This window comes from Vipera berus (genome assembly GCF_964194415.1).
Source record: "Vipera berus genome assembly, chromosome: 2".
Lineage (NCBI taxonomy): Eukaryota > Metazoa > Chordata > Lepidosauria > Squamata > Viperidae > Vipera > Vipera berus.
Genome location: NC_138203.1, coordinates 25,576,170 through 25,596,481, shown reverse-complemented (window position 1 = coordinate 25,596,481; position 20,312 = coordinate 25,576,170). Strand labels below are relative to the sequence as shown.

The window sequence follows — 20,312 nt, the reverse complement described above, 5'->3', positions numbered from 1 at the left end:
CCTCTTCTCAGCTGCGTGAGCCCGATAGTGCGGAGGATGATGACCCACAGCTGGCCCTGTTCAAGGACGCCCGACGCAGGAGGCAGTCGAGCAGGAACAAACAAAGAAAGGCTGTGGGACTCCTCGGGAGGAGGCACAGGGAGACCACACCCTGAGCTCTCAATAAAAGGAGTGTTTGGGGAGGGGCTGGTTGCTGAAAGCAACTCTTCCGCTTGAGGAGACAAGCTCTAGTGTTTTTGTTAATTGAGTAATAAATCTTGGCAGACGCCTTTTAGCCTTGGACGCTCTCCAGTCTCTTCTTTCTGAATAGGGGTTTGCCTTACTACAAGGCCAGAAGAGGGCTGGTTCAGAACAGCAGCAAGGAATTTGGTCTATAAGTCTCTTGTCACATTATTCAACCAAACCCTGATGGAAGAAAATCAATCTATGTAGTTGCTAATAGCTAACAATGGCTTCATGGTATGTAATCCTCCTCCTCCTCCTGATGGAGGCATTATTAAGAATTTTCCCCAGGAAATGATACTATTACATTACATTAATACACCTAGGGCAGGGGTGTCAAACTCGCAACATCACGTGATGTATCGCGACATATCTCAACTTTTTTCCCATTGCCGGCAATGAGGTTTCGCCATGATGTATCCAGCTCGCAGGCTGGCAGTTTGACACCTCTGACTTAGGAGATTAATACTAACTCACTGGAGAAGAGCCTAATGCTGGGAAAGATTGAGGGCAAGAGAAGAAGGGGACGACAAGAATGAGGTGGCTGGATGGAGTCACTGAAGCAGTAGGCGTGAGCTTAAATGGATTCCAGAAGATGGTAGAGGAATGTTGTCCATGGGGTCACGATGGATCGGACACGACTTCACATCTAACAACAACAACAAAATATTTGACTGAAAATGAACTTGCCATTTTATCATACAATAAAGGATTTATTTTATTTTATTTTTTATTTTAATTCCATTTATATCCCGCCCTTCTCCGAAGACTCAGGGCGGCTTACAAGCTTAGCAGTAGCCTTCATTCTATTTATATGCCTGCTTATTAGGGCTTTCACACACCCCCAGCGGCATTATTACAAAGTCAGCTTAATTGCCCCCAACAATCTGGGTCCTCATTTTACCTACCTCGGAAGGATGGAAGGCTGAGTCAACCCTGAGCCTGGTGGGATGCGAACCTGCACTAATTGCAGGCAGCTGGTGTTACTTAAGGAGGCTTTAGCCCACTGCTCCACCAAGGCTCTTTGGGATATACCTGTGCATATCCATGCCCTTCTTCTCTTGGCCTCCCTGCATTTACACCAACCACATTCTCCTTCCTTCGGCCTTTCTGCATTTGTGATGCATCTCAGCACCTTGTCCCTCAACCCATGTGCAGGCTGCATAGGGTCTCCTGGGCTTCCGCATCCCCCTATGGCAGGAGTGTCAAACTGCCAGCCCACGGGCCGGATGCATCATAGTGAAACTGTGCCCACCCCATTGCCAGCAATGGCAAAAAAGTCACAATATGTCACGACATGTGATGTTGCCAGTTTGACACCCCTGCCCTATGGCATGCTCTTTTTCTGAACTTCTACTGTTTCCCACTCAATGACCTGACCCGTGCATCTTGGCGTTCTGAAGGCAAATGCGACTGCCTGGATTGCTGTCACTAAGCAATGCGGTCACATGACATTGCGCTTTACAATCATGTTGATTAGCAACAGCAATCCTGGTCTCAATTTCCATAATAACTCGGGGACTACTTACTTGTATTTATTTGTTTTTCTATTACATGTATTACATTATGACTCCTGATACCTTTTGTTAGTTTACATCCAGTGTGTAAAGCCAAAAGTATTAGAATCCACAATAAATTAAAGTGATCAATTAGAAGTTTCTTTCTACTATACAGGTCAGCTTCCCCCAGCCTGGAATGCCTTGCAGAGACCTATGTGGTTACAGAAAAAGTTGATCCTGGGGGCCGGATTAGTTAGGGATGGATCGAGTCACTTGTAGTTTAATATATTGTGTGAACCAGGCCTATTATTCAGTGTCCCATCCGAAGTCCCATCAGTCATTGCTTTAGAACCCCTCACATGTTTAAATACTGAGGGTAATGAAAAGCAAAAGAGCCATTTATGACTATTGAAAATGCTTAAATAATTATTTTAGCAATTTTATTTTAATAATTAAGCCATAGAATCAGCAGTCACAGTGAACACATGCTTTTTTAAAAAAAAACAAAAACAAAAACCTCTGCCTCTGTGGTCCCATATAATAATGTAATCCAAACTAAAATATTATTCTGAACTTGAATTCCTAAAACAGTCAGGTCATTATAGTCTAAATAACCAAAGGTGGAACATGAAATTCCCAAAGAAACACTTAATGGCTAGACTTGCTTGTCTGCTAGAACCTGTTTAGCTATGAGCTGTTGCCCTGAATAGTGACAGTGAGTTACTCAACTCTTGTAAGCGTGGGTGACATTTTAAAGCAAAATCCTTGAGCTTGTTTGGAATTAGCTAGTTTTGTTATAGTATCAGAAGATTGACTGTTAGCTTTGTCATGCCAATATAAATGCATTCATACAAACTTAAAATGGAAAACTTTGAGAATTTTAACTAAAGTGAAGAATTGACTGGAGCCTATAGATTAAAATAAAATTATGTTGTGGATCAGATCACATAAGGAAAAGAACTGATTGTAATCTCCCAATTGTTTCTTTGTAGAATCCAAACTAGAAGGTAAATATTGCTAAATTGTTTAAGCATAGAAGCCTGCAGACTATTAATTTGCCTACTCTAAATGAGCATATTGCAATCACAATAACAAAATGTCCATAGTACAATTAAAATTGTTATAACAAACAATAAGTATTCTCCAATACTAAACATTAATAAAATCATAAAATAGCCAGTCAAAAAGCAATAAAAATGATAATATGTATAAACTGAATACCCTTTTAACCAATTCTATTTTAATGATATCCTGAAGCCTAACAAGGTAGGAGTTGATTGGATTTCAAGGACGAGGGAATGCTAGAACATTGGTACTGCCATTGAGAAACAGGGTTTATGGGCTTCTATCCTCTTAAGTTCATGGACTATTTGTAGTCTTTTTTTAAAAAATTCAACATTAGATTATAGAATAAATTACAAAAATACAAAAGCAAATAGGACACAGTGGGGAGGGAAAAGGGAAATAAAAGTATGAAGGAGGAGAAAAGGCATGGAATTCTGACTCCCTCTGTTGCAGTAGAATAAAGCACTAACATTGAACCTCAACTTTTTACTTTTTCATAATAGTATAAACTAGCCATTACTATAACATAAATCAATCAATCTAATCAGTAAAACCCAAAATCAAAGTTTCATTTTTTCCACTTCAAGCACAAAGTCCAGAAGCAGTCTCAAATAGAAACAAAAGTACTTATATTATTTTCTTTACTCAAAACGGTCAATTTGGTCATCTCTGCCAACTCCATCAGCTTCTGTCACCATTTGTCCATAGTGGGAATCATAGCCTTGTCAAAGTTGGACAAGTCAAAGTTGAGAAAAGGAAGCCATTCTAGAAATACCTTAATGCCAAGCCCAGTGGTGGGATTCAGCCAGTTCGCACCAGTTCAGCAGAACCAGTAGCTAATTTTTTGTTGCCCAGCCCAGAATGGATTTCTGGAAGCGGAATCCACATAGAGAACTGGTTGTTCACATATTTGAATCCCAAAACTGGCCAAGCCATGTAGGATTTTAAAGCCAGAGCTGTGAGTTGGGCAGCCTTATAAATCTAAAGAGTAAATAAATAAAACCAGGACTTTAAGATGCTGATAGAATCAAAGATAAAACCTAGAACTAGATGTGATATGCCTATTTTGGCAAGTATCTGCCAACACCTGGCCACTGCGCTCTAGATTAATTGAAACTTCTGTGTGGCATTCAAAGACACAAAGACACTAGGATTTATTAATCAATCACACATATATTTAAAAATTGGTCCGCAATGTGTATCGTATGAAGTAGCTGCTGTGAAGGTTGCTGTAGTTTTGTTTAGAATTTGTATAAAACAAGAAGAGGATAATCAACTGCAAGGTGGATAGACTCAGTTACAATGACAATTGTGCACAAATGGAAAATGTAAAGACCAGGTTAGAAGAAAATCTAGTAATGTGGTTGCTAAGAGTCAGCGCAGACTTAATGGCACTTTGCCTACCTACCTTTCTACCTACCTACCTTTCTTTCAGTATTTTCATCAATAATAGACTAAAATGAAAGAAAGGGAGAAAAAGATTAAAAGCAGTTAAGGATAGCATTATGACCCATTCTGTTCAAATCACATACACACTATTAATGTATAAGAACCAAACCCTAATATTCCTTTTGCAGGTATATGGATCCTCTTATCTCTTCTGATTATCTTGCTTGCCTTGGGACAATTCATTTCCGCTTTGATGAATCAATTTGGTTCTAGAGTCATTGCATTTTTAGTAAATCTTCCCTTCAGGCTTGGTTTCTGCTCATAATGGTTCATTTCCTAATTCATACTCCTTATTAAGATTTGCAGTTTCTATTTTAAGGCCTTCAGTCAGCATTAAAAAGACTCAAAATGCATTAGTACATTCACCCTTAACCTATATTATGAAAAGCTCTAAAGAAAAGTGAGAGCCTGTATAAGATCTTTTGGACTAGTTGCAATTGTTACCGGTGATAGGAATATCACTGGAAATTCAAAATGTTTTAAGTATTAAATACATAATTCTGACAATTAGTGTATCTGTCTGACTGCAACATTATGTACATGTTCATTGAAGTTAATTAATCTCTAGTAACTTTGTTTTGTAGCTTGATGATATTTTGTGCTGTCATCATTTTTGTGGTTAAGGATAATTAAATTAATGATAATTTTGTGAAACATTTGTTGTACTTTACAGAGATTAATCTTGATTTTCAAGAAAAATAGAAATAGTGCCTTTGGATATAAATTTAGAATATATCTTAGTAGTACGGTAAACACATCATGAAAATCCACAGCAAGTCTTGACATTTTTCCCCCCATACATCATTTATGGCAAAGTAGCAGGCAGAGCCCAGCTGTAATCCTTTGAGGAACATGATTAAACACAGTAAAGTTTAGTTCTAAGTAAATATACATTCTGCTCGGCTGTATCCTTTACACAAGATTAAATCTACTGCATGGAAGTGATGTCTACATCAGAATTTAATGTTAGGAATAGTAACCCTTAGCAATGTAAATGAGATGAAATGCAGGAAAAAGGGGTCCACTGGGATATGCATCAAATTGTATTGCTTTCTATGTCCATTTGCACTGCAGTAATTGCAAATGATTTTCAGGTTTTAAGAAATAGAGTTTCATTAAGCTATACTTAAGATTCAAATCCACTCTGATTCTCAGCCATAGAAAGTCACTCTATGACACAGAGACAGTGTCAGAATCCATTTATATCACATTCAAACTAGTCAGAGCAGTCCTGAAAAAGTTGCGAGCTGCCCACTTATATGCTAAATTATCGAAGTGTGAATTCCATCAGGAAAAAATCGACTACCTGGGATATTGCATATCTCTAGAGGGCATTGAAATGGACCCTGAGAAGGTCAGGGCAGTATTAGAGTGGGCACCCCCCCGCAAAGTTTCCTGGGGTTTGCAAATTTCTCCATGCATTTGGCCAAATAGCCATGCCCCTCACAAACTTGTTGAAAACGAAGGGGGGGGGGCGTGAAATCCAGCCAGCCTCTAAAATGGACAATGGAATGTCAAGCAGCATTTGAGAGGCTAAAGAGAGTCTTTTCTGCTGAACCTGTACTAAAACACCCAGATCCCGACAAACCTTTTCTAATACAGGCAGATGCGAGCGATGTAGCAGTCGGAGCTGTATTATTACAGGAAAATGATGACGGGACGTTGCAACCTTGCGCATATACATCCAGAAAACTCATCGAAACAGAACAATGGTGGCCAATATGGGAGAAGGAAGCATTCTCATTAAGGTGGTCATTATTAACATGGCGACAATTTTTGGAAGGGAATAAAATACCTTTCCAGGTCTGGACAGACCACAAAAATTTAGAAGCACTAAAGACGCCCAGGAAACTCACTCCTAAGCAAGCCCGCTGGTCCCAACACTTTCACCGATTCAATTTCACTCTCAAACACTTGCCGGGGGGGAAGAACTTCCTGGCAGATGCATTATCTCGCATGCCCCAATATAACAGCACACGAGTAACTGACTTTAAACCACTTGTACCAGAACAACAACTGGCAGCACCAGTCACCACCAGGGCACAAGTAAAAATGAAGCCGGAAGTGAATAGCCAAACTGGAATAGAATTCCGAAAGTCCTTGGAAAGCGACGAATGGTTCCAGAAAAATAGGCATGTGTGCACAATTAAAGATGGGTTACCTTGGGTGGGTGAGAAGTTATACATACCTACCACCCAGAGGATCAATTTCATGCAACTGTGCCATGATACAAAATCAGCAGGACATTTCGGGTTTGTAAAAACATTACACTTAACTAAAAGGCAATTTTGGTGGCCAGCTATGAAAAAAGACATAGAAAGCTATGTGAGCAGTTGTCAAATTTGCGCGATGGCTAAGAGGTTGCAAGGGAAATCGCCAGGACTGTTACAACTGGTGGCGAATTCCTCAGCCCCATGGAAAGAAATAGCCATGGACTTTATCGTAGAACTACCAGAAAGCAACGGAAACACCGTTGTCTGGACTGTCACAGATCTGTTCTCTAAGCAAGTTCATTTCATACCTTGCCAAAAAATTCCAACTGCAAAAGCATTAGCAAAACGTTTTGTACAGCATATTTACAGATTGCACGGGGCACCACTACGCATCATATCTGACAGAGGGGTGCAATTTACCTCGGCATTTTGGAAGGAATTCTTATCCCTGTTAGGAACTACCCAAGGATTGACATCTAATCATCATCCTCAAGTTAACGGGCAATGTGAGAGATCTAACACAGTACTTGAGTAATATTTAAGATGTTATGCAAATTTTCAGCAGGAAAATTGGACAGACCTACTGCCTTTCGCAGAAGTGGCATATAATAATGCAGTCCACTCCAGCACAGGTTACACTCCTTTTCAAGTAGCTACAGGCCAAAGCTTCAACCCCATACCTGAACTAACCCCAAAAGAACCGGTAATTCCAGAACTAAAGGAATGGATTGCTCAAATACAATACACCTGGCCTATTGTCAGAAGAGCGTTAACAGATGCTAGACTAGCATACAAAACACAGGCAGACAGGAAAAGAGCCGATCCCACACCGTTCAAAGTGGGAGAGATGGTATATCTGTCCACAAAATACCTTAAATCACTCCAACCCTGTAAAAAACTAGGACCAAAATATATTGGACCTTTTCCAATTAAAAGAATCATAAACCCAGTAACAGTTGAATTAGGACTACCTAAAAATCTTAGACAAATACACCCAATCTTTCACTGCAGCCTAATAAAGAGAGAACAACAATCTCCCCTACAAACAAAAATCCCACCACCACCACCTCCCATCATGGTGGAAGGGGAACAACATTTTGAGGTGAAAGAAATTTTGGATTCCAGAAAACATCATGGAATGACCCAATATTTAGTGGCTTGGAAACACCTCCCCTCCTCAGAAAATGAATGGGTCAGCAAACGCCACGTTAAAGCACCAAAGCTGCTTAAGAGATTTCATACAGAATATCCGAACAAACCGAGTTAACATTTATATATGTTTTTTTCCTTCTTTTTCTTTTCTTTCCCTACAGATGGACATACCTTTCTTTTAAGGAGAGCGGACTGTCAGAATCCATTTATATCACATTCATAAATGTATGTTTAAAACATTATCCCCCCCCATGGATTCTGCCATCTCCCAAGGAAGGAGGAGCGCATGTGGATTCAGCCTGCCTTAGGTTATTTCAAAGACCAAGGGAAACTTTTGAACTGGGGGAACAAAAGGGAGGGTTAGAGAAGAAGGCATCTGGCCTGTGTCTTCATTTAATTCTGTAGAGGAAGAAGGCAATAACCATAAAGATTCAAAGTTCCTTTTTCCCCACGAAAGGGATGACACGAAGTAAAATGATGGGGGCTGACCAAATGGGATTGAGGGAAGGGGGGGTTGAACTGGGATCCCTTTATAGAGTTTCAATCTGTAAAACAATACTAAGTCCTGTCTTGTATTTCCACAACCAAGCATGTCCTAGTAAAAATTCCTTTTGGACCAGAACTGACTCCAAGAGTTTTTGTTTTCCTAAGACGTGGATTGGGGTGGGTCCTGACAGACAGTCACTTTCTGTCAGCCCAATTACGCCCACAGGTTTGCTCTTATTGGGGTAAAATAAAAGAATCTTCTCAGAACAGCCACACTGAGCTGGAAATTTAGGATACAAATAAATACATGAAAATAATTCTTAAAAACATATTAGCAAAATCATACCGCTCAAATTTTGTTCTTTTTAAAGAGTGAATGAAGGCAGATATATGTGTCCCAGGATACTGTTGTAGGATCCTATCTAAGTCATCATTGGGACCAAAGGTCCTTTTAAGAGCACACAACACTGTCAAACTCAACACTCTTTAAGCTCAGTTTTGGCTTGTGAAAAATTAATTGGAACACTTGATTTAATGCTGCAAAAGGCCAGTTATTCCTGTTCCTGCAATCCATTAATCCTTCTCCAATTAATATTGGTTCAATTTTCCCCATCATTCATTTCTTGGGAAAGCTGTAAAACTCTAAAATAGTTCTAATTTTTAAAAAGCTATCATTTTTGCATATTCTATCAACATTGGAGGGAAAAAATTACTTGATCCCACCTATGACATGTTATCATCCCAAACCCTGTAACTTAATTTTACTTATCTCCTTTTAAACTAGTATAGACAATTATGTTATCACCTACTAAATGTATTCAGTAACTCAGTAACTCTAAATGTATTGTGTACAATAATTTAGAATGTTATCTTAAGTTTGAACTGTACATTGTGTTATAAATAACTACAATGTATTATTGTTGGAAGAATTATTTTATTGTATATCTATTGTGCTCATAGTGATAAGTATATAATAAAGCTACTACTATTTTTCATTGTGTTATCCCAGATTCTGACTGAACCAGTGAAGCAAATGTTTTCAAGAACAGGGTGTTGTGATTCAGGGTCAGCCTGTGGGTTCGGCAGTTGGGTCGGATGACTCAGATGAGGGGGAGGAGGGGGGTGTTGAAGAACTTGCTGATGATGGCTTTGAGGCTCCGCAGAGCCCCCAGCCAGGCCCCTCCTACCTGGTGGAGACCCAGCTGTGTGAGCCTGACAGTGTGGATGAAGATGACCCACAGCTGGCCCTGTTCAAGGACGCCCAACGCAGGAGGCAGTCAAGTAGGAGCAAGCAGAGGAAGGCTGTGGGACTTATCGGAAGGAAGTAAAGAGAGGCCACGCCCTGAACTCTTTATAAAGGGAATGTTTGGGGGAGGGCTGGTTTGCTGAAAGCAACCGCTCCGATAGTGTTTCAAAGCTTCGGTATCTTGTTTCATGTTTTGTTTGTGTAATAAATTTGGCAGACGTATTCCAGCCTTTTGCCGTCTGTAAAGGGGTTGCCTTTTCTGCAAGGCCGGTAGCAGGCTGGTACGGAACACAGGGGTCCCCAACCTGTGGGCCCCGGTACACTAGTGGGCCATGAGGGTATTGTAACCAGGCTGCAGAAATGGCATTCTCATTTGCGCAAGCAGCAGGTGAGCATGTGCATCTGTACTTGCTGGCCGCTCGCACGGAAACACCCCCCTGCTGGAAACATTGGGGAACTCTGTTCAAGAAGACAGTTATCAGAAATATATTTTCACATTACAGGTTTGCATGACAAACATGTAGAGTATATTGATTTAAAGCTTTGTGCAGATGAACCTATTAGCTTTTCTTTTTAGATTTAGCAGAAGGTGAGACTTGATAAGCTTTTGATTTGTCATGGGTTCTTCAATTTGGACTTTCCAATTTAATATTAATTTGTACCACAGCTTAGTTGCTCACTTGCAATTAAAGTTTCAAAGTGCTTAATGTATATTCGCCTTTAAACCGGTAAGCTAATAGGCAAATCCTAATGACCTATTTTCCATGGTTCATTGTTTCTTCTAAATATGCCTGATTCTTTGTGTTGTGTTTATCCACTGCTGGTTTAAGATTGTTTGTTTTATATAATCTATTAAAGATTAAGCTCCCCATTAAGCAAAGAGACATATCTAAAATAAAGTGTAGATTTTTTCAGATTTGTTTGTTAGAGCAAAACTCACTGGCAGGCAAGGCAAGAAGTATATTAACAGACACAGAGAAACTCATGATTAGGTAAAGTTCTGTGAAACCAGCACAAGGCTGGAAGTGTTCAGTGAATTGTGAATTGTGAGTTTAGTAAATATACAACCAAGTAAAGTATCACATTCTAGAACCTTTTTTTCAATTAGTGGAAGTATGAAAATTTCAAATAATTAGTGAAATATTTAGTGATAATAAAAATATATATGTGACAAAATAGTTTCTTAAAATAGTTTCTTAAAATAGGTCTATCAAGATAATTATTCATCTCTCATGATGAGTTTATATAATCACATTCCATTCTTCACATGAGTTATGCAAAAAACCCACATCTTTTGATATTCTTCAAAATATATTACTTCACATCCAACCATGTGGAACAGTCTCCTACAGAGCTGTAATGCAACTTTCTGTAAGCTATATTATAGATTGGTGAATCACATTCTCTAACAAGTTCCATGACCCCTCATAGACCTAGACCAGGGGTCGGCAACCTCGGCTCTTTTATGACTCGTGGACTTCAACTCCCAGAATTCCTGAGCCAGCATAGCTGGCTCAGAAATTCTGGGAGTTGAAGTCCACGAGTCATAAAAGAGCCGAGGTTGCCGACCTCTGACCTAGACAATAAGAAACAGCAATAAAAAAACATTTTAAGAGAAATACTTAATTCACATTCTATTTTCACCTTCTTTTAATGAAGCTGTTGTGTATTGTGGGTTGACCGTCAGACACAGATGACAGAACACTGCGTTAGAACTAAGGTTTATTGTGGTTGGAACAGGGAACTCTCCACAACTCCGCTCTTTATATACAGTTGCTGGCTAGCCGCCGGCCAATCCACATACTTCAAGGATCCCGCCAAAAACGGCCGGACCAATAGCATACTGTTGCTAGGAGAGGCTCAGCTGATGCCCAGCTGGCTGTTGGACCAATAGCATACTGTTGCTAGGAGAAGCTCAGCTGATGCCCAGCTGGCTGTCAAGTTTAACCATAAGCAAAACATATAACATTGAATATATATAACATTGAATATATAACATCCCCTTTCCCCCCTAATGAAGAACAAACAATTTTAGACCCGGCGCTGTGCTTGCCATTGCTGGTGACCTATGACCTTACGAATTCTTGAAGATATGCTGGAGGCCTGCGCGTTCTGCTGGAATGTCTTAGTGGCAACTGTATCCTGGTAGGGGACTGGTCATGTTCCTCCTGTCCATTTTCCTGTCCGGGCATGGAGTCTCCCAGCTGGTGCCCCTGGCCCTGTGCTTCCATAAGAGGCCCTGGCCTTCCCATGTTTGGTGGACTCACCCCGGGGGGGCTTTCAGGTGGTGTTGTGGCTCCCTGGTCACAAGGTTGCCCTCTGTCTTTAGTGACTTCTACTTCTCTATGTTGATTTTCCGGAGCCCGCTTCCTCAGCTGATCTAAATGCCTCCTCATCTGATGGCCCCCTTCCCCCTCAATGAGGTATGACAATGGCCCTGTTTTATCAATCACTACCCCTTGCACCCAGAAATCTCCAGTGGAGTAATTCCTTGCCCATACAATGTCCCCAATTGCTAGCCCCGACACGGTCCAGTGTTGCAGTCTTTCAGATGCCACCCGGTCAGGGTGCAATCTGTCCAGTTTAGTCCTGAGGCGACGACCCCAACGTAGTTCAGCCGGGCTTTTACCGGAAGTTGGGGACGGGGTGGTATGTTGGCTTAGCAGGAATTGTGCCAGTCTTTGGTGCCAGTCTCCGATGACAATTCGCTTCAGGGCGTCTTTCGTTGATCTTACCATTCGTTCAGCAAGGCCGTTAGTCTCCGGGTGGAAAGGGGCGGATGTGATGTGTCTAATCAAGTTGGCCTTGATGAAAGCCTGAAAATCAGCAGATTTAAATTGTGGGCCGTTGTCTGACACAATGACATCTGGCAAGCCATGAGTTGCAAATAGCCCCCTCAGCACCTGTACAGTTTTTTCTGTGGTCATGCTAGACACTGGCACTACTTCCAACCACTTAGAACAGGGGTCGGCAACCTAAAAAAGTAAAAGAGCCACCGGGAACCGGTTGCATCACAAATTAAAAAAACTGGGAGCCGCATGCGGGTGTCCATGCACACGCACACGCAAAAAACGTTTTGCGCATGCGCGGACGCACGCGGTCGCCATTTTTTAAAAAAGTCAGATGGAACCGGTTCCCGGTTGCCCGACGGCGACGGCCCGTCTGCAAAGCTGCAGACGGGCCGCGGCAGCTTCATCAAAGAGCGACGCCGCGGCCCGTTCGCGCGGAGGTACGCGCGCACCTCTCCAAAGGTTTGGGGAGGTGCGCGCGCAGCTCCGCCCATTCGGGGAGGTGCGTGCGCACCTCTCGGAACGGGCCGCGGCGTTGATCTTTCAGGAAGCTGCCGTGGCCCATCTGCAAAGCTGCCGCTTTCGGCAGCTTTGCAGACGGGCCGCGGCAGCTTCCTTAAAGAACGACGCCGCGGCCCGTTCGCGCGGAGGTACGCGCGCACCTCTCCAAAGGTTTGGGGAGGTGCGCGCGCAGCTCCGCCCATTCGGGGAGGTGCGCGCGCACCTCTCGGAACGGGCCGCGGCGTCGCTCTTTCAGGAAGCTGCCGTGGCCCATCTGCAAAGCTGCCGCTTTCGGCAGCTTTGCAGACGGGCCGCGGCAGCTTCCTCAAAGAACGACGCCGCGGCCCGTTCGCGCGGAGGTACGTGCGCACCTCTCCAAAGGTTTGGGGAGGTGCGTGCGCAGCTCGGCCCATTCGGGGAGGTACGCGCGCACCTCTCGGAACGGGCCGCGGCGTCGCTCTTTCAGGAAGCTGCCGTGGCCCATCTGCAAAGCTGCCGCTTTCTGCAGCTTTGCAGACGGGCCGCGGCAGCTTCCTCAAAGAACGACGCCGCGGCCCGTTCGCGCGGAGGTACGCGCGCACCTCTCCAAAGGTTTGGGGAGGTGTGCGCGCACCTCCGCCCATTCGGGGAGGTGCGCGCGCACCTCTCCAAACGGGCGGTGCCACTCTCCATTTGGAGAGGTGCGCGCGCACCACTGCCCTTTCGAAGAGGTGCGCGCGCACTGGGCGGCTGGGAGCCGCAGGAGACGGCTCAAAGAGCCGCATGCGGCTCCGGAGCCGCGGGTTGGCGACCCGTGACTTAGAATAACTGTCTACTACCACCAGGAAAAGGTGACCTTGGAAAGGGCCTGCATAGTCATTGTGGATTCTTGACCATGGTACTTGTGTTGGTTCTCAATTGTGCACAGTGGAATGAGGTTGTTCAGGTCTGGTTTTTTGGCACTGATAACACCCTGCGACCTGTCCTTCTATGTCCTTGTCTAGGCCTGGCCACCACACATAGCTGCGAGCTAGGGCCTTCATCCTGACAATACCAGGGTGTCCTTCGTGTAATGCCCTTAGAACTTTAGCCCTCAGCTTGTCTGGGACTATGACCCTAGTTCCCCATAACAAACACCCTTTATGTGATGATAATTCGTTTCTTCTTGTATAATATGGTTGGAAATCTTTTCCTGGGCATTGTGCTAACCACTCTGAGGCCACCCATGTTGCTACCTTGCTTAGGATTTTGTCAGTTGCTGAACCCTTTGCTATATCTTTAGCTTGAAGGGGGGAGTCAGGAAGTTCTTGAATGGCAATGACATTACAGGCTGGGGCTGGATCTGGCTCAAAATGTGACAGTGGCAATCTGCTCAGTGCGTCTGCATGCCCCATGTCCTTACAAGGTTTATATCGTAAATCAAATGAATATGCAGACAGGAATACAGACCATCTTAAAACCCTTGGGGACAGGATTTGAGGTGTAATTTTATTGGTCGTGAATAACCCTAACAAGGGTTTATGGTCGGTGAAGATAGTAAATTTCCTACCATACAGGTAGTCATGAAACTTTTTTACTCCTGCTACTAGGGCAAGGGCCTCTCTATCAATCTGAGCATAGTTTCTCTCAGCTTGTGTAAGTGTCCTGGAGTAAAAAGCAATAGGCTTTTGCTCCCCTGTCCCTTCCAAGTGGCTAAGTACGGCGCCTACTCCATAGGGTGAGGCATCGGACGCTAGGCATAAGGGTTTTCCCTCAATGAAGTGTGTGACAGCTGAATTGTTAGAGAGCAACTGCTTTAGGGCTTTAAAACTATTGTCATGTCTGGTGGTCCAATTCCAGGGGGCATTATTATCAAGTAGCCTATGCAGAGGCTCAGCAATTGTTGCTTTATGGGGTAGAAAGGAATGGTAAAAGTTGATTAATCCTAGGAATGCTTGTAATTCTGCCCTGTTCCTAGGGGTAGGTGCCATCTTAATAGCCCTTATTTTGGAGTCAGTGGGGTGGATGCCCTGAGCATCCACCCTGAACCCTAAAACTTCTGTAGCGGGAACTCTGATATGGCACTTGTCTTTCTGTAATTTTAAACCGGCCAATCGGAACCTGTGCAATACGGCTCTCAACCTGTCAGCTAGCTCAGACTCTGATTCTCCGGCTATCAGCACGTCGTCAAAGTAAGGGCACACACCAGGGATGCCTTTGAGTGTTTTTTCCGTTATCTCCTGGAATATTCCAGGAGCTACAGCGATTCCGAATTGTAAGTGATTCACTCGAAAGGCTCCCTTGTGTGTGACAATTGTTTGAATTTCAGCTCTTTCGCGGGTGACCGGAAGTTGCTGATATGCCTGCGCCAAGTCGAGCTTGGCAAAGATGGCGCCGGACTGTATTGCAGCGAGGACGTGTTTCACCGAGGGGACCGGGTAAGCATGCGGATTCAAGGCCCGGTTTACCGAGGCCTTATAATCCGCGCAAATTCTTATGTTACCGTTCGGTTTAAGGGGGGTAACAATAGGAGTTTCCCACTCTCCCCCTTCTACGGGTTCTAGGATTCCCTGTTTCACTAGTTTATCTAGCTCGTTTTCGATTTTTTCTTTTAACGCGAACGGGACCCTCCTAGCCTTAATTCGAATGGGTAAGATGTCTGGATTTAATAATTTTATTGGGGGCCCGGTGTATTTCCCTAGCCCCCCCGAACACGTCTGTAAATCCGTTACAGACGGAGTCTAGGGTGTTTGTTTGAATGGTGTTTATGCCCCCTAACCAAATGCCCAGGGCCTGGAACCAATCTAAGCCCACTAAATTAGTTCGTTTTCCCTCTGTAATTAAAACTTGTAATGGGCCCTGGAATTCCTTAAATTTGACTAATATCATTGCCTGCCCTTTTAATTTTATCGGGGAACGTTGGAAGTCAGTTAGTCTAATTTTGGTTGGCTTTATGCAAACCCGCTGACCGCTCTTAAAACAAATTGCCGAATAGGTCTCTAACGAGATTAGAGACACAGGTGATCCAGAATCCACCTCCATTTCGCAGGGGATTCCTTCCACACTGATTGTTATTTTAATTTTTGGTTTGAGCGGGGGGTGGATTGCCGTCTGGCATGCCACTTCCAAATTTTCTATGACTAAGGGTGCCCGGGGCTCAGGAGGCTTGGGGGGGGGGTTTGATACCTGCTGGCAGTTCATCGATGTCATTTAAGTTGTCGCGGTTCCTGGCTCGGCAGACGGTTTGAATATGGCCGGTTTTACCGCAGGCATGGCATCTGGCACCGCGGAACCGGCAGGATGCTCTGGGGTGGTTGCTTCCGCAGCTGGCACAATTTGCGTTGGTTCCCCTCGGGTTTCGGCTTTGGGCTCTTGGGCTTTTGTTGGTGCCAGCCGGCTTCTTCTGTGACGGTGTGTAGTCCCGTCGGGTTTTGAACTTCTCTAGTCTCTGGAGGATGGCATCGATTTGTGTTTCGTTGGCCAGTTCCCCTTCTTCGTTGTCCGTGGCATTCTCCTGATGCACGGAGCCACTCGAATTGTCATCGTGTTTGAGCGTGTTCTTTTCGTTGATCGCCTCCTGAGCCATAATTTCGTTGATGACTTCTGACAGGCTCAGGGTGGGTTTGGTGATTATCTTCTGCTGGAGGTGATCGTCGCTCAGACCGAAGACGATTCTGTCCCGAATCCGATCTTCGAGGTCGGGGAAACTGCACATTCGGGCGGCTTGCCATACGGCGGCCACGAAGTCCATAGCTGATTCTCCGGGAAGCTGGTTCCTCTGGATGAATCTGAGTCGCCAGTAGATTTCAGATTTCTTCGGCATGAAATGCTGGGTCAACTTGCCGACGAGGTCAGCGTAGGGCAGTGCCGAGACTGGATCTGGGATGCTTAACCCGACTGCCACGTCGTACACGGCTGGCCCGCTGATGCATAGCAGCGCTGCTGCTTTCACCCGATCTTCCGTGATTTTATTAACAAAGAGATACCCCTCGACTTGTCCCAGATGGGACTCCCATTGCCCGGGGTGGCGGACGTCAAATTCGCGTACGTGTCCAATTTGCGTCATTCTGGTCTGGTCACTGCTTGACGGGAAGGAATGTAATCGGGAGAGTTCACTCTTCCCTCCTTTCCCGTAGTCCGTGCTTCAGCTCTTGTGACTCAGCTAGTGCTTCAGCTCAAGCAGTATCCCACCCTCGTCGCCACTGTTGTGTATTGTGGGTTGACCGTCAGACACAGATGACAGGACGCTGCATTAGAACTAAGGTTTATTGTGGTTGGAACAGGGAACTCTCCACAGCTCCGCTCTTTATATACAGTTGCCGGCTAGCCGCCGGCCAATCCACATACTTCAAGGATCCCACCAAAAACGGCCGGACCAATAGCATACTGTTGCTAGGAGAGGCTCAGCTGATGCCCAGCTGGCTGTCAAGTTTAACCATAAGCAAAACATATAACATTGAATATATATAACATTGAATATATAACAGAAGCTTTTCCAGATATTTGAACTGCAGGGATTATTAGTCCAGGCAGTTGCTACAGTAGGAGTCAAAACTGATTCAAAATCCAAACTGGCCAAACTCTCACATGTGCTAAACAAAATGGCGCCCTGAGTCTTCAGAGAAGGGCGGGATATAAATGGAATTAAATAAAATTAAATAAAAAAATAAGTAAGATAGGTAGTGTTAAGAAATAAATAAATCATATTCAAAGAGTTTCAGGATGAATACGGATTATGTGCTATCAAGCCAACGTTGACTCTTCATGACATATAAGAGATTTTCTCCAAAATCATAAAAGAATAAAAATAAATCTGAAATCAAGGACCAATACTATCCATCCACATTATTTCTTTGTGTTCCTTTTTAAGAGACAGGATAGAAAAAATTCTCGTTTAATTAAATTCAAATATGATTCTACCAAGTTAGCAAAATAAATGCTAGTTTATTTCAGATAGTTAACGTCCCTTTAGTTTTATGGCCTTTACATAAATCATTTTATTAAGATTTACAAGTTCTTGAATTAAATTCCATTTCTTCACACGCATGATACCGATGACCAATTATGCTATATGGATGTGATTTTTTTTTATTTCCAATTCCAAGTCTTAATGCCCCTTAATGAAATCTCTCCCAAAATGTAACTGGATACTTGCAATTAAAATCCCAAAGTGCTTTGGCTCTGCTGGCTCAGGCTAATGGGAGTTACAGTACATCACAACTGGAGAATGATCACCCAGTTTTCTAGCTTATTTATTTATTCATTTTGACACCACCGTTAATTTGTTAGAAACTAATCCTAGTTTCATTTACCTAGGAAACCCTCAGAGCACAGTAAGATTAATTTCTGAGCAAACAACCACTAATGATTTTGAAACGCGCACTCTTTTGTTTTGCAACAGACTAAACCAGCTTTCCAGATCTTTTAAAAATCCGCCTAGACTTGTTTGTTTGCAAGAGTGCCTAATATTTCGTGAAAGCATCTGGTAATAATTACTCTCTACTCCGTTTCCCCCTCCACGTGGAAAAGCCTCCCCGTTTCTAAAGTTTAAACGAATCTAGCAAGATAATTAAGAAAACAGAAGCTAAAAATGCAGGAGGAGAGACTTGAAAATCAGAAAATCTTCTCGAAACCCTCGTGACCTCTTCCAGCAAGCAGGGCAAAAAATAAAATAAAATAAATAAATCAGACATGACAAGCAACCACACGGCGCCCGTGAGAGCAAATGAATGAAGGCAACCCGGTCCGGCAGGGAGGGAGGGAGGGGCGTGGCGTGGATCCGCGATCTTGCTTGGATCTTCGCAGCACCGAGTAGGAGAGCCGATCAGCTTCGAGGTTAAAGAAAACAGGAAGTAGGCGGAGCAAATGCTTATGACGTACGTGGCGGGGGGGGTCTACCTCAATTTCAACAATTCGGCGGCGAGGGGAGGTTGGGCTTCTGGGCACGCGGCGGGTGTGCGCCCAAGGAGGCGGAGTCTGCTCCTGCCGCCGCCCGCCCGCCTTCGTTCCTGGTTTCTGGCCCTCCCCCTCCTTAAAGCGCGACCCATCCTCCCCCGAGCCGCAGTAGTGGCGGCGCTTCGGGTGTCAGGCAGCGCCATTGGGCGGAGAAGCTGCGCGCTCGGGTTCCCTCCTTTCTTCCTGCCCGCCTCGGCTGGCCCTGTGGCTGGAGGCGGCTGAGCTGGGGCTCCCAGCCCGTTTCTCTTGCTCGCCCCTCTGGTCCTCACCGAGTCTCGCTTAAGGGCGCCGTCGCCGCCGCCGCCGCCACCACCTCAGCCCCGAGATGTTTGACAAGACGCGGCTCCCTTATGTGGTGCTGGACGTGGTCTGTGTGGTCCTAGGTATGTCTCGGGTTTGGCAGGAAGGGGAGGCGCCTGGGCACCTGAGAGGAGATGCGCCACTGCTGCGCACTTGTCGGTTTGCCCACCCGACGCGCCCCTCTGGTGGCTGCCAGGGCTGCCCCGGCCGGCTTTTGAGGCAACTCCTCAGCTTGTGTTCCTGCGGTTACCCCCCCCCGGGAATCCATGAGGCATATGTACGTGTTTGGGCAGTAAAATGGGTAGACCGTCTGAATGAATCGTGGGGTGGGGTGTGGAAGGTTTATCTCCCACGCTCTTTTTTTATATGCCTACTACACGTACATATGCAGCGAATGTGTACCTGGGGTACTTTTGCTTTCCCCTGCATGGTGACAGGCTAATCTTTGCCTTGCATCTCTGGCCTTGCAGAAAAGCTTGGGGAGGGTTTGGAAAAGGGTTAATAAATGCAGCATTTTTTTTTCCATTTTAGGTTTGTCTGCTGCTTTCTTTGCCTTCATCTTGTTCATCTCCTTGCTTACTGGCTAGCTTTGCGTCAACCCCCCCAATCTCTCACCTAGATAAACTTGGTCACTGGAATTCTGCTTAAATCAGGGTTATTCAAGTTGGCTAATATAACAAATGGCTTGAATGAGTGGTGTACAGAGAAAGAGTTGGGGAAAAAAACCACCTTGATGTGCTGATAGATGGAAAATCACAGTTACATTTTGTGCATGCTGCTTCAACCTGTGCCCTCCAGGTGTATTGAGATCCACATCATCCAGTGAAGTCAATTGCATTTGGTGGGTATCAGACAGGGGAAAATTGATGTACATTTAGTAAGCTGAGTTTCGAAAGAAAGCAGTTGATTTCCTCTCATATGAACATACTTTTATGTAAAGGGATAAATAATTGATGAAGTTGCACACTATTGTCCTACAATACACCTTTTAATGGATTTTTTATGGGTGGCTACAGCTACTCTTAGGGCTAGGATTACAAAATATATATACTATATCACTATTTGCTGACGGTAGTTCTTTTTCATTTTTGCAGTATGAAGAATGATCATAATGTAATCAAAATGTGTACATATGTATTTAGCAAAGTATAAGCCTAACCTTAAAAATATGTCTTGTCTACCCTTAAATTTTGTTACTGCGAAGCATCTAGTTTTAGATTGACATTTTCCTCAGCGGATGTAATATTGAACTACTAGCTTTGGTTGTTGCTAAATATTTATAAATGTTACTTTAGGTAAGGGCAGTGTATTGATGGCAGTCCACTGTTCTGTTAGACTCATCTGATAGTTTTAGAAAGGCCTTGATGGAGATTTGTTTCATTTATGCTATTTCATATCCATTAAATAGGAGATAATTGATTTTGGACCAACAACATATCTGCTTTAGAGTAATTGAAAATTTACTTCTCTGGAAAGG

The 20,312-nt window shown here is 44.0% G+C and overlaps 1 protein-coding gene across 2 annotated transcripts in view; it reads left to right on the top strand.

The window, feature by feature from the left end:
* Window positions 1-17,948: 17,948 nt before the first annotated feature.
* The window catches only part of PLPP1 (phospholipid phosphatase 1), an 80,208-nt gene continuing 77,844 nt past the window's right edge, over window positions 17,949-20,312 (top strand). The window contains exon 1 of one of the 2 annotated variants that reach the window (XM_081317113.1): window positions 17,949-18,918. In XM_081317113.1, coding sequence (XP_081173239.1) covers window positions 18,861-18,918 — 58 coding nt within the window. In that variant the 5' untranslated portion in view covers window positions 17,949-18,860. The remainder of the gene's footprint in view (window positions 18,919-20,312) is intronic. The other variant, XM_081317114.1, reaches the window with a different exon arrangement.